This window comes from Prosopis cineraria, unplaced genomic scaffold (genome assembly GCF_029017545.1).
Source record: "Prosopis cineraria cultivar Desert tree isolate PC_DT_omini unplaced genomic scaffold, ASM2901754v1 PC12, whole genome shotgun sequence".
NCBI classification, from domain to species: domain Eukaryota; kingdom Viridiplantae; phylum Streptophyta; class Magnoliopsida; order Fabales; family Fabaceae; genus Prosopis; species Prosopis cineraria.
Window position 1 is genome coordinate 33,346,094 of NW_026555343.1, and position 14,907 is coordinate 33,361,000.

The 14,907-nt window shown below is 31.7% G+C and overlaps 2 protein-coding genes across 3 annotated transcripts; one reads left to right on the forward strand and one right to left on the reverse strand.

Annotated features, from left to right (window-relative positions):
- Window positions 1-4,331: 4,331 nt before the first annotated feature.
- LOC129287438 (V-type proton ATPase catalytic subunit A-like) lies at window positions 4,332-10,833 on the forward strand. Of its 2 annotated transcripts, XM_054923586.1 has the most exons (20): window positions 4,332-4,673; window positions 5,299-5,425; window positions 5,640-5,695; window positions 5,779-5,835; window positions 5,982-6,093; window positions 6,227-6,264; window positions 6,350-6,451; window positions 6,681-6,737; window positions 6,850-6,921; window positions 6,999-7,100; window positions 7,187-7,249; window positions 7,386-7,518; window positions 8,024-8,130; window positions 8,387-8,581; window positions 8,777-8,863; window positions 8,984-9,088; window positions 9,399-9,496; window positions 9,609-9,687; window positions 10,015-10,103; window positions 10,439-10,833. In XM_054923586.1, exons 1-20 carry the CDS (start codon window positions 4,596-4,598, stop codon window positions 10,551-10,553), a joined length of 1,872 nt encoding a protein of 623 aa, XP_054779561.1. In that variant the 5' UTR covers window positions 4,332-4,595; the 3' UTR covers window positions 10,554-10,833. The 2 variants fall into 2 exon arrangements, with proteins under 2 accessions (XP_054779561.1, XP_054779562.1); XM_054923587.1 differs by lacking the exons at window positions 4,332-4,673; window positions 5,299-5,425 and having other exon boundaries at window positions 5,649-5,695; window positions 5,779-5,827.
- A 1,392-nt stretch (window positions 10,834-12,225) lies between these two features.
- LOC129287985 (uncharacterized) lies at window positions 12,226-14,427 on the reverse strand. Its single transcript, XM_054924286.1, has 3 exons — window positions 14,290-14,427; window positions 13,678-13,827; window positions 12,226-12,690 (listed from the first exon to the last, which is right to left on the reverse strand). Exons 2-3 carry the CDS (start codon window positions 13,823-13,825, stop codon window positions 12,428-12,430), a joined length of 411 nt encoding a protein of 136 aa, XP_054780261.1. The 5' UTR covers window positions 13,826-13,827; window positions 14,290-14,427; the 3' UTR covers window positions 12,226-12,427.
- Between the last annotated feature and the right edge of the window lie 480 nt (window positions 14,428-14,907).

Genomic DNA, 14,907 nt, shown 5'->3' on the forward strand with positions numbered 1-14,907 from the left:
GTACACCCTCCCATTTTATAGGACATTTTTAGAGGTGATTTGGTGTAATAAAATATAAGATGTTTTCAAAAAATGTTTTATTAATGATAATTGTTTTAATATTATCATTCATTATTTCACTCTTTAAATAAATTTTCTCTCCATCCCTCTCGCTCATTTCATTAGTGAAGGTATTTTTAGAAATTTATAAAAATTTACTATAAACTGTATTTAATGAATTTCATTTGCATATTAATTTTATTTAAAAAATGTTTTATAAATTAGGATGGAGGAAGTAATATTCAATTTCTCTCCTTTATCTATCTATTATCATGATCCAGAAAGTGAAAGGTGAAGCTTTTGGTTTATCAAAAAGAAAAGGAAAGTGACTTTTCTCTTTATGCGCAAGGAAATCATGGGCTTCAAATAAAATCATTAAATTAAAATTTCAAACAAACAAATTAGCCACACGGTAGCCCTGCAGTTTTAATTTTAAATACAAAAATATAGATCATAGATCGTTGATGGGGAATATTTGAATTCTATATTCTGGAAAATCTCGTCATTCGAAGGCCAAATACTTAGATATGAAAGTAGTCCAAAAGAGAGAGATTAAAATAAGAGAACACGCATCTTGCGGGTCAGACTAAAAGACTAAAAAATAAATAGTGATATAAATAAATTTATGCAAACTGATACACGCATTGAGGGAGTCTTTTTAACTTTTTTTTTTAATCTTAAAATTATCTAATATATGTACATATATTTATATGATATTGTGGTATTGAATTTGAGCACTATTAAGCTTAACTAATGGCAGAACATGGAATTTTTTTCGTTCACACTATCCAAACTCTGGCTTTTAAAAGGACAAATTCTTTCACTCACCTCAACCATGCTCTTCCGTATTTAAAAATATAAGATATTTTTAATCAAATTTTATACTTAATAAAATAGTTGTTTATCTTCAAATTAACTTTATTGGTTTATATTTATCCCTATTTAATAAGATATTTTATTCTAAAATAAATATAAAGTGATTTATTTAATAGAGATTTTTTTAAAAAAAGGTAATTGTTACATTTACTAAAAATGCATTATGTTTTTGAACATCTAATTTCTTTAAAAATGCCTTACATTTTTTAACTGAGGGAGTAATTAGTATTCTTTTTGTTAAAAAGTGTAAAGCATTTTTAACTAAATCATCAATCTTCTAATAAAATAGTTATTTGCTTTCAAATTAATTTTATCTTTTCATATTTACTCCTATTTAATATAGTATTTTACCTTGAAATAAATATAAAGTGATTTATTCAATAGGAAAACTTAAAAAAAAGGTAATAATTACACCTTAAAAAAATAAAAATATCTTTCATTTTGAAACATTCAATGTCTCAAAAAATGTCTTATATTTTTCATCAGAGGAAGTATCTAATTTCTCTTATAGCTAGCATAATAATTAATTCTCACATAAAATTAGTTTCATTGAACCTTTCTGCCCAAACTCTTGCTACTTTTTTTATAAATATAATTATCAATTATTTAATATTATTGAGTCAAATTTAAAAGTAGCTCTTTTAGCATAATTTTTTTTATTCATAATGTTCAAGCCTTTAATCTTTTTTTTTTTTGTTTTTAAACAATCAAATTCCTTCCAGTTAACAACAACTATTGGGGCTTGGCAGTGAAAAACCTTTTCATTCTGGACAATAATTCAATTAAGCAAAGCTAGTACTCAGTTCCTTAAAAAATATAAGGTTTTTTGAAGGGTTAGTTGTTAAAAATATAAAATATTTTTAAGGCTTTGAGGTATTGTTAACGTGTTTTTTTACAAAAATGTCTATAATAAGTAAATTATTTTATATTTATTTAAAAATAAAATATCCTATTAAATATGGGTCAATATAAAAAAATAATGTTAGTTTGTATGCAATTAATTATTTTTATTAAAGATGAGATTCAGTTAAAAATGTCTTAATTTTTTAATAGAAGGAATATCTCATTTTGCTGGCATAATTATTAATTCTCACAAAAAAAATTATTGTAAATTCTCACAAAAGTCAGTCTTATTGATTTCAAACTTTTTCCCAACCTCTTGGAAGTTATTAATTAATTATTAAATCGAATTCTTTTTCAGTTTTAGTGTTGCATGGCTAGAAGTTTTGTTACTTAGTGACATGCAAATTATTCAGTGAGAGGTCACAATTCCCGCTTGTAACCAAATATTATTAGTACCTGTCATTCTAAATGTTAAAAAGCGTGCCATTATGGTTGTAACTTGTGAGGCATGTAGCGTGGTCAATCAGGTTACTTGTGCCTCGTATGAGTTATTAAAGATATTTACATACATTAATATTTAATTTTTTTTGTGAAGGATAATATATAGTTTTACTTAAAAAATTATTGCAAGTGCTTTCAATATTTTTTTTTTGGGTGAAAAGTGCTTTCAATATTTAATTATATGTATGTCACACTTTTTTTTAAATGAAAAATTGAATACACGCAAATATAGATATACAATGTATCAATAAGTACAAGACTTATGTTCTTAATTTTATATAATTAATTAATATATATTTATTCAATCAAATTAAGACATGTAGATTTTAATATATTAATAATATTAATAATAATTTATTATAGAATAAATAATTTATAAAAGATATATATATCTTATTTTCATTGAAAATAAGAATATTAAACATATAAAATTAAGTGTGTATATATATATATATATATATATTTTAACTTTTATATATGACAATTGTTGATAAGGCAAGCGTTAGATGCTTAGTTGTATATATTCAATATATTTTTATTCATTTAAATTAAAAAGTTAGATTTTGATATGTTAATAATATTAACAATAAAAGTTTGTTATAGACTAAATAATATAAAAAATTTATGATTTAATTGAAAGCAAGTTTTTTGAATATATAAGATTAAGTATATACACTTTCCCTTAAAATAATATCAATAATTTGTATTTAGTTTTAGAGTTGGCTTCTTTCCTCTGCACCTTTCAGTAGAGGTGTGGAATCTTGATGGTCTAAATTTAATATATTAAGCATATACTGTTTAGAATATATTTAAAATGTTAATTTATAAAAAAAAATTGATATTAAATGTGAACTATTTATATTAAATTTAAACTGTCCAAAAAGGTAAGCAGATTTATTAAATTTTTTTATAATTTATCTATTTTTTATTTTAAAAAATGTAAAATAAAAAATAAAAAAATAAAATCTAGACCTTTCAAATTAGAGTATGCACCACCCAAGCTGACTACATTTAATCTTCCCAACATAAAATCCCAATGATCCATTCTCATCGCATGGGGTTGGCGCTACATTACGAAAAGGACCCACATGACTCGAATCTTTAAAGAAAAATTTATATATTCATAGAGTCATATGATTGATAACTTGATCAATAAGTTCAAAACAGCACAAAACAAACTCTATCAAGAAAAAAAGTTCGAAACAAATAAATTAAAACTTTTTTAAATTTTTATAACATCTTTTTATTAAAATATTTTCTTTTCATATTTTTCTATATAAATATATATTTTAAAGCTATTTTAATTTAAGAAATTATTAACAATATAGCATTTTCCCCCACAAATAACCCAACCAAGAATATGTCAATTGAATTTGAGGTTTTTCTTTTATAATTACCTGTCTATTGTTGAATTAGATTTGACTATGGTCCTGCTTAATTGAAGTACTCCTTCAAAAACTTCTTTTGCATTTTTTTTACACCAATAAGTAAAATTTATATTTATTTTCTTAATATTTTTATTAAACAATACTCACTTGGCTCAAAATCATAAATAAGGCACTTTTTGAGAAGGATCACATTTAAAACTATAAAACATTTTGATATTTTGTAAGAGTTACCAATGATGTTTTTCAAAAATACCTTTATTAAATATTTTAAATTAATGAAAATTATATATTTAATATTTATAATTAATTTATTTTATTAAATAAAGATAGACATGAAAAAATTATATAGTTTTTAGTGATATTAACTATTTTTTAAAAATAAAAGTTAGTTAAAAATATGTTATAATTCTTTTTTAATTTCAGTTAACTATTTTTTAAATACAATTTAATTTAAAATACGTTATAATTATCTTTATTTACAAATACGTCATAATTCTATACTAAGTATTATATTTATTTATCATAAGTAATTACTAATTTCAACTTTATGATACAAAAATAGCTGAACATAATAATTCTGAAGGGGGACCCGACCCGTGAGTTGTGAAGCGGTTAATTAATAAGATGGCGACCAGGGGGCAAAAGGAAATTAATAAGATGACGACAAAGGCGCATTTGCCGTACGCCTTTACGTACCCGATCACGCTCTCACTAACTGACCATATCACGGCTTCACGTTCTTCTTCCTGCTCCATGGCTCGTGTTTCTCTGTCTCACTCAAACTTCTTCTCTTGCTTTCTCTCTCGTTGAGTGATCGATCCAGACCCCAGGGTGTTGGATTTTCGTCTGCTCTTTTCTGTGCAACACCACAGATCTTCTGACTCAAGCCCGGATTCAACGCTTTCTTTTTCTTGATTTTTACTTGTCCGATCTGATATCTGCTTCAGAATGCCGGCTGTTTACGGAGCTCGCTTGACAACCTTCGAAGACTCCGAGAAGGAGAGTGAATACGGTTACGTTCGTAAAGTATGCCCTGCTTCTCGATCAGTTCTTTTCATTCCGATTTAATTGGTGTGCTCGGATAGAATTGGTTTGACTCGTCTGGATTTAGTTTCACTCGTGTTTTTATGTTTTGAATATTGTTTTTAAGTGTAATATATGCATTCAGTTTTGATCATGGGGTCAAATTGTGCGGTTTGGTTACTGGTGTCCAGCTTGTCGAAGGCGGGATTAATGCTCTTATTCATCCTCTGCTTTGTGACTTTGTCGTCATTTTTCATTAGCTGGAGTTTACAAATTGAGGCCTTTGACCGTTGATATGAGAAGTTTAGTATGAAAGCATCCGAATTTATTTTGAACTTGAACGTCTCTATTTCGGAGTCTGTTCACTGTTTGCTTTTTTATGCGACAAAAGGGAACACCATTGGGTGTTTGTATGGTGTTGTGAACTTATGATATGTTGACACAAGTTTATTTTGCTTCATTGAGGATCGGAGGGCATGTCAGGTTGCTCTTATCCTGTTGCAGATATATCCCTTGCGTCAATGGTCCACTTGATGTTAAATTTTCATTAAACTATTTGGTTGGAAACTTTGACGTAATTTCCAGGGATGCTGAAATTGTATCATTGTGCCTTTCCTAACTTCCACAGGTATCGGGACCAGTCGTGGTTGCAGATGGCATGGCTGGGGCTGCTATGGATGAACTAGTGCGTGTTGGTCGGGATAACCTCATTGGTGAAATTATTCGCTTGGAAGGGGATTCTGCTACTATCCAAGGTCTTAATTCTTTTTGCCTTTCATAACAATTCTGTTATCAAAAGGGTTTCTTTTAGCTATCCTTTATTGTGCCTACCAACTATTTTGCATGATTATCTTACCCTATAACAAGGGTCGTTTTACCAGCTGTGATATACCCTTGTTGAGGATACAAGACTTTCCTATCTTTACTGAAGTTTTTGATGCGTAAATACTTGTTTCTTTACAATTCTAGTTTATGAGGAAACAGCTGGCTTAACGGTGAACGATCCTGTCCTCCGGACACACAAGGTGAGATCTGGTATATCCGTTTTCTTCATTGTTTGAATACATTGTTGCTTGCTTCTGTTGACAAGTTGTACATTATATAACAGCCTTTATCAGTGGAGTTGGGGCCTGGAATATTGGAAAATATTTTTGATGGTATTCAGGTTTGCTTTTCTTTTATCTGGAATATATTTTCTTTCATAGTGGCAAACTCATTCAGTATTTTAAGATTCTTTTTCTCCAGTGAATTGCAATGTTGGATTAATCTGTTCTTCCCAACTTATAATTTTTTGAATTTTGATTTAAACAGAGGCCTTTGAAAACTATTGCTAAAAGATCTGGTGATGTTTATATTCCTCGTGGTGTCTCTGTTCCAGCGCTTGATAAAGATACACTTTGGGAGTTTCAGCCTAAAAAAATTGGTAACCATAAAAGCATAATTCTTAATCTACTGTCAAGTTCTAACTAGAAAGAATATCATTTTTTATTGTAACCACCTCTTTCCCGCCTCCCCATTTTCCCCCTTTTTCTGAGATTCAACTTTTAATGTGGCAGGTGAATGGGACCTTTTGACTGGTGGAGATTTATACGCTGTATGTTTTAAACTGAATTAGATTTGTTGGTAAATGACTCCATTTTAATCTCCTAAAGCATTGTGGGAATCAATTCTTATTGCAGACGGTTTTTGAGAACAGTTTAATGCAACACCACGTTGCACTTCCTCCTGATGCAATGGGAAAAATAACATACATTGCCCCACCTGGTCAATATTCCCTGAAGGTTTGTCATTTTGTTTATTTTCGTTTGAATCTCAAGCATACTTTCTGTTCCAAGGTCATTCTTTGTTCAGTTATTACTACTTCAAGTTTTCAAGTTGTTTTAACAGTTATTTTTGTAGCTTTTCTCCAGTTTATAATATAGTTCTTTTAATACAAATGTACCCTTTAGTTTATTCAGGAACTACTCTATGTTGCAGTATGTGATTTTAGAATTTCAAATGTTTTTGCAGGATACTGTGTTGGAGCTTGAGTTTCAAGGTGTCAAAAAACAGTTCACAATGCTTCAGGTTTCATAGTTTTTTTTTTCGGTTACTTTGTTGAAGCGACTTTGTTTTCTTTTGTTTATCCTTTGTTACAAAAGATTTTCTTAATTTCCATGTACTTTTTCCCCATTTGCAGACATGGCCTGTGCGAACTCCGAGGCCTGTTGCATCAAAACTAGCAGCTGACACTCCTCTGCTTACGGGTCAGGTAAAACTTAATTGTTATCAGTTGTCTTCTCCTTGAACTAATTCTGATAGCTTTCTTTTGTTACATCTTTTTATCAGCGTGTTCTTGATGCCCTTTTCCCTTCTGTTCTTGGCGGGACTTGTGCAATACCTGGAGCTTTTGGTTGTGGTAAAACTGTCATTAGTCAGGCTCTTTCAAAGGTGAACCTCAGTCAACTTTTCATGGCATAATTTTGCAATAATGGAATGTTTTCCTTATTTTATTGAGATTTTATAATTTTCTGCAGTATTCCAACTCTGATGCTGTTGTTTATGTTGGTTGTGGGGAACGTGGAAATGAAATGGCAGAGGTATCTCTTCTTCTTAGTTCTTATTTACATTTACTGAAAGTAAAAAACCTGTGTTAATTTGTTTTGCAGTTGGTCAAGCTAAGTATCTTCTGATTTTTCATTAAAACATAGTAAAAAATAATTAATGATTGTTCAGGTCTTGATGGACTTTCCACAACTTACAATGACATTACCTGATGGCCGAGAAGAATCTGTTATGAAGCGAACAACGCTGGTGGCTAACACTTCAAACATGCCTGTGGCTGCTCGTGAGGCTTCAATTTATACAGGTTTCTTCTAGCCTCTAATTGTAGCATATCATTGTGTTTTTGAGCTTTCTCCCCTTGCAAAATCTTCGTTGTTGTAGTTATAACAATTGCACTTACAGTGTCAAAAGTGAGGAAGATCCTTTATCTCCAAAATAAATGGGAGTGATGTATTCTGCATATTTATTTTCTATGCTGTCTTACTCCTATATCAACAACCTGAACTAAAGCATCAATTTTATATATTGCATGTTAATCGCTACTCTGTCCTATCTGCAAGCATTTTTGGTAGTCAATTTTCTATGCTTAAAAGTGGTAATGGGATATAACCAGTTATACTGATGAGAAAGATTGCACCCTTTGGATGGTAACCGAGATGGGAAAAAATTACTTAAAATTTTCAATACGTATTGAATGTCTCTGTAAATACTGTTATTTAGAATAGGTTAACTGGGTGAAGCTGTTTATTGGAAGAGAGAACGAACTAATGGGAGGTCTATTTTGACTTTGCTATGTTTTGGAATCCCAGGAATCACTCTAGCTGAGTACTTTAGAGATATGGGCTACAATGTCAGCATGATGGCAGATTCAACATCTAGATGGGCAGAAGCATTGCGTGAAATCTCTGGACGGCTGGTGAGCATTTTAAGTTCTAGAATGACTATTTTCACAAATTTCTCGCAGAATAGGCCTTTCTTCCCCTTCTTTTCTAAAAAACTTTTGTATTTTTTGCTAATTAACTCATATTGTCTCTCGTAATAATTTCATTATAGCATACAAGTATAATTTGGCATGACACATATGGAAACCATTGACATTGATTAGTATTTTGTACAAGATTCATCTGTCTTCAACTTTCTTAGCTAACTCTAGTTGTTTTTGTCTTACACAGGCAGAAATGCCTGCAGATAGTGGATATCCTGCTTACCTTGCTGCACGTTTAGCTTCTTTCTATGAACGTGCTGGCAAAGTAAAATGCCTTGGAGGTCCCGAACGTACTGGTAGCATCACAATTGTTGGTGCTGTTTCTCCACCTGGAGGAGATTTCTCTGATCCTGTGACATCTGCAACCCTTAGCATAGTTCAGGTAAAACAAATACTTTCAATTGTGCTTATAAAAATGGAGTAGCTACTTGGGAAGCAAGATTGCCTCAGAGTATCTACCAATTCCCATTAATTCAACTCAATTTGGGCAATTAGTGACTATTTTTGCAGATTTTTCCTCTTTCTAGTCCTGCTTAACCTATTCAGTCATTATGAGTTGATTTTTGCTACTTTTCAGGTTTTCTGGGGTTTGGACAAAAAGCTTGCCCAAAGGAAGCATTTTCCTTCTGTGAACTGGCTTATTTCCTATTCAAAGTACTCGGGTGTATGTACTTGATCTGTTGCCTAATGTTTTGTTCGCTTTATTCAGGGAGTAGCCTTAGTCATTTGCAACTGCTGTTGATTGTATACCTGCTTTTATGAACTTTTGTATTTGTTCCTTCAGGCATTGGAATCCTTCTATGAGCAATTTGATCCAGATTTCATAAACATTAGGACAAAGGCTCGTGAAGTGCTGCAGAGAGAAGATGACCTCAATGAAATTGTCCAAGTATGTCCTCTTATTAGTTCTATCTCTTGAATTTAAGTTGATAAAGTATTAAACGACTCTACCATCTAATAGGAGGGATGGCATTAAAAACTGTTCAACTTATCTTGAGGAAACAGGAGGTATCATAATATGAGAACCGACTGGTTTGAAGTTCAGTCTGTTAAACCTAATTAACCTTTAACAATAGTATGATGATGAATGGAACTTGAAATCACTATACTGCATCATGGCCACCTGTTGTTTTGGCCACACATGTCTGGAAACCTTTCATTTACAACTAATATTTGGCCTGATGTCAAAAACACTGCAGCTTGTAGGCAAGGACGCTTTAGCTGAAGGAGATAAGATCACATTAGAAACTGCAAAGCTTTTGAGAGAGGATTATCTTGCTCAGAATGCTTTTACTCCGTAAGTGCTCCTGTTTCTTGTTTCTTAATTTTCAGCATTAAACTTGTTAAGTGCTTAGATTCCTACAATTGGTTTTAACTGTACTTATGCACCTTTAATGTGACCTTGACAGATATGACAAATTCTGTCCCTTCTATAAATCTGTTTGGATGATGCGCAACATTATCCATTTCTACAACTTGGCAAATCAGGTAATTTTTCAAACTACGGTGTAATCAATTAGGAAGTGGCCTGATGTTTGTCACTGATTACAAAATTGGAAGGAAAAGTAAGTTTCATATTTTCAGTCTGCCAGTCACTCCATTGTGGGGTGACCAATTTTCCATGTATATTTGTGGGCATTCAGATTCTTTGATGCTTTGTGTTTTTTCCCCCTTTGCCCTTCCCCGGATTATTGAGACAATGGACTGATGATTTCTTTATGCATTGCATTGTGAAAAAGGCATTTGAATTAAGTCGGCTAAATTGCATTAAAATGGCTAGTCCTTGACATGTGGAGTGGCTGAATGAATGTGCAGGCAGTGGAGAGGGGAGCTGGTACAGATGGTCAGAAGATCACATACACCCTCATTAAGCATCGTTTGGGAGATCTCTTCTACCGTTTAGTGTAAGTAACTTATTTGCAAAAATAAAAGCAACAATTACAATAATCCTTATCTCGCAGTCGCCAGGTGGGGCTAGCTACATGAATTGCACGATTGTGCTCTATCAACATCTAAATCTCTCAAAATATTATTAACGAGAAGATCCATTTCAATAATTTTATTTGGTCACAGGACTCAGAATTGTCTATTCTATCCTCCTCACGCCATTTTTAACCATTTTTTCTACATTAGATGCCACACTAACTCTTTCTTGTATGAAAAGAGTTGAGGATCTGTTTACCTGCCTGACGTTTTATAGAAAGTGGGCCCTAATCTGTTTACCTGCCTGACACTGCAGGTCGCAGAAATTTGAAGATCCAGCAGAAGGTGAAGCAGCTCTGGTTGGCAAATTTAAGAAGCTTCATGAGGACCTGACTAACGGTTTCCGCAATCTTGAGGATGAAACCCGATAGATTGTATAATTTATTAATTTTAGATTGCAAAATGTGTTGATGGTTTCATTCAAAGCGGCGGTCAAGGAATCCTGTGGTTGGGGTGATTGTTTTGTTCGAGTTGTGCAGGAATCCAACCTTGTCAGGTCGTTCAGATCACATCATTTTCCTGCTACAGGTTTTGGCTATCTATATATTTGCTTTGTGGAGCGATTTTCTCATATTCTTCTCCACATGTATTTATGCAAATAAGTGTTTGTTAGAAATTGAAATGCTCCCAGACAGCTGTGATTCAAGTTTATTTTGGGCACTCATTCAGTATCGAAAACTTATGCTGTCATGTATCCAATATATATATATATATATATTATTGGGAAAGTTTCAGGGTCTAATTTTAAAGGGAAATTGACAATTATGAACTCCATACAAATATTAATGATAATTACAAAAATTAAATTATTAAAATTTTAATGATAAATTATGATCCTTACTTGCAATTAAAAAATGTGAATAATCAATTGAAAAATCTATTAAATACACTTAAAATTATTTGTAATGTTAATTAAGAATTTATTAAAGTTAGTTATGAATCTCGATTTTTTTCTATCAACGTATAAATAAACCTCTTGAGAAATTAAGTAAATATATTTGGAATTAATTGTAACGTTGTTTGAAAATTTATGAGAGTTAGTTGTGAATCAAAAGTTAGTCACTTATATTTTTTTATTGTTAATATAAAGATAAATTGCTTGAAAAATCTATTAAATATACTTAGAATTATTTATAATGTTAGTTGAAAATTTATAAGAGTTAATTGTGAATCATAAGTTAATTATTTATATTTTTTGCTATCACTTGAAAAATTAACAAAAGATAGTTGAAAATCTTGGCAATATTAGTTAGGAATTTACTTAAGGCTATTGTGAATCTTAAATCAATCAACAAAAAATAATTTATTACAAATAAAAACAATGGTTTGTTATTAACATTTTAATAATTCAGGATTTGTGTTGTTATTAATGTTATTTAATTTCATTTTCCCAATTATAAATCACATGCATAACTTACTTAATAAAACCTACAATTTATTATCAATGAGCACTCGGTAAAGTTGGCAAGGATTATTATCGACATTTCTCAAGATGAAGATTTGAACCTTGAGAAGCGACAAATGCGATGATTAACAAAGAGATCGTTCTATTGATACCTCGCTATCATTGTAAGATCTCCTTGCAGTGAGTCTGGATTAGTCTAGGGCGAACAATAAATCCAATTGTAAGATCTCCTTGCAATAAGTCTAGATTAATTTAGGGCGAACAATGAATCCAAAATATTTTAGGATATTGAATGATTTATACCAAAAAAAAAAAATAAAATCATCCAAAAGAAAGCAAACACAAACAAGAAAACACCAAACAACACTTTTTACTACATTTTCATTCTCTGCAAGCAACACTTCGAAAAATTTACAAACAAAATAGAAAAAGATTAACTTTTTGTGATGCCTGTGAAAAGATTGTAAAAATGTGATGAGGAAAAGTGGTATTAGATAATTAAAATCCTCAAAACCATGAATTTGGTGGAATCAATTATTACAAGCTTTTACCAAACTCATGGTTTCGATAACTATCAACCTTAAAAAAACAAAAAAACGGCTTGAATGCCTAAATTATTTGTTGAGCGCAAGGTGGTATAGGAAAATGAAAATATAGAAATAAAAAATCAAGTTCCAACCAAGGACTTTCTAAACCAAATTTAACATCAGAATTACAAAACATTCCAAGATAGAAATATATTTTAAGCGTGGCGTCAACAGCTATTGTGCACAGCATAGAAAATACACACGTCATAGAGACAAATGAAAGGTGGAACTCATATTTGTACACTAGGCTCAATCATCCAGGGCCTACTTTGGGGATATCGTAGTGCTCGCTCATGTTTGCCAAATACTGATTGAAATCCTGAATTCTGTCCCGGTGAGATTTGTTGGCAGTCTTAGCCAATCTATGAACATCAAGCTGTTCTCTTTGTTCGATGTATCGTCTCTCTGCCGGTGTAAGATGATCATCATAATGAGGAGCCTTCCCTTCCCCAATTGATTTGTTCACATGATCAATGTCTTGATCATTAGGATCCTTAGCTTGTTCAGCACTTCCACCTGCATTATCCGAATTCTATGAGACACTTTATGGTATGATAATAATAGAAAGATTAAGGAATGGCGGAACAGATAGAACTAATGAACAGTTAAATTTATCGCTAATTTATGGATGAACACTTTGTGGCCAAGACACAGATAAACAAAAGTAACTGATATTCTGATTGCACAGCAGCTTTTGCTTGCAGAGAGCCTGCAAAGTTAACTGACACGTAACATTAAAATGGAAAAATGCCACCATTTTTTGGCTTCAAGTTATTGCCCTCCATTATACCTTCCAATCAGTGAGAGAAATCATGATCTATTTTGATTCAAACAAAAAATATCTCGCTTCCAGTTAAGCAAAAATGCGAGCCACATGAGCAGGCAATAAGTGACCCAGATACATGATATTCAGAGACACCAGAAAAATGACTAACGACAAATTCATTTAATCAGCATCCATTAGGCACCAACGAAAAGAAGCCTCACCCATTACCAGGAGAAATCATGGGATCAATCACTATTTTGTTGAGCTACACGTTCAACAGAGTAATTAAAATGTTAACTTTTTATCCCTGACCTCCGTTAACCGTGACCATGAGTGCCACAAATCCAGTGGTCCTGTTATTCCAAAATTCCAGGCGTATCCTCAATGTGATCTTTCTTGAATATAGACAAATCAGTTAACCTACCATATAAATAAAGCAGCAGGTCCTAGCTACAATAGCCGATATAGTTGATAATCTCACATCACCCCAATTCCAAGAGCTTTTTCTCAGCGATATCTTGAGCCATTTACTACCATATATGAAACATCACCAATTGGGATAAACCTTTTACATGACCTCAGCTCAACAATCACTTACTCAAATAATTAATTGACTGATAATTTATAGTCTCAACACTTAACCTTGAATGACAACAACCACTTCGTAATTTGATTTAAGACCTGAGTTAATTACATAAGCTATAACGAATCAATGCTGCAATAAAAAAAAAACCAACCTTCCAAAAACTCATTTTCAGTGGATTCTAAGATTTGATCTTGATTCTTATTCTTCTTCTTCTTCTTCTTCACTCCACCAGCCTTCACATCCAGGGCCTTTCCCTTAAGCTTCAATTTCCCACCAACAACATTGTCATAAGACGACATCTCTGTCAAGCAATCAACAAAGTCAGTGATTTTGTTCTACCCATAGGCGGACCTATAATACCCTTTTAATTTTTGCTCCAGATACTTCGACACAACTCGAGCCAAGTCATTTACAAGATCATACATCACAAATGCCAATACACAACAAATCCAACATTGCAAAACAACATAATCCAAATCATACAAGTCGCTAGCCAATTACACACCCTTCAAGCAAACACTAGTACCCGAAAGAAAACAAAAAACCTGAATATGTAAATATTCCGTAATTCAAAAGCGCCAATATTCAACGATTAAACAACCAGATTCAAAGCCAAATTAAATAAAAAATTTAAAACAAAGCAAGAACAGCTACGCAGGGAACAGGTGATGCGGGGAACTAATTCAAATCTAGTTTTAAAGCCCGATTGAACAAATCAATTTCACCGAATTTTCGGGAGTAGAAAAAGTCCTAGAGTTCAAACCTTCTTCACTGCTTGCCCGAGAAGGACCACGCAGGGCTGACAACGGCGGACAGCGTCCGACGGAGTGTGGAATGCTTGTTCGTCGACGAAGAGAAACTGGATCCGGTACTCACGATAATGTGTTTTATCGAGGTTATAATTAATTTTAGGAAGAATTTGGTTATTAATTTATATTTTTTTATCATATTCTATTAACTTATATTATGAATTTATATTCAACTCTTATATATCAAATAATATTCAAACAAGATAAGATTTTTTTTTTTTTTGAAATTTTTGGATATATCAATTATACTTTTATTTTTTATTTTTTTCATTCTTATTTTTTGCTATTTTCTCATGCCCATTTCTTCGCAATTTTTCTCAGATATAATTAAAAAGAATCTCAACTTTTTACCATGTTAAGTTAGATGAGAGAGGTGAAGTTGTTTTACAAAAAAAAAAAAAAAACAGTAGAACAGATAAAAATATAGTATGATGACGCATAATTTTATATTAACAAAATCTTGCTCTTTCTGATCTTATTTATAGGATAGGAAGAAAATTTTTTTTTTACTCTATTTATAAGTTATTTTATTAAATTTTTTTTCATTTGACTTTTATTAAATGCTGGAAAGA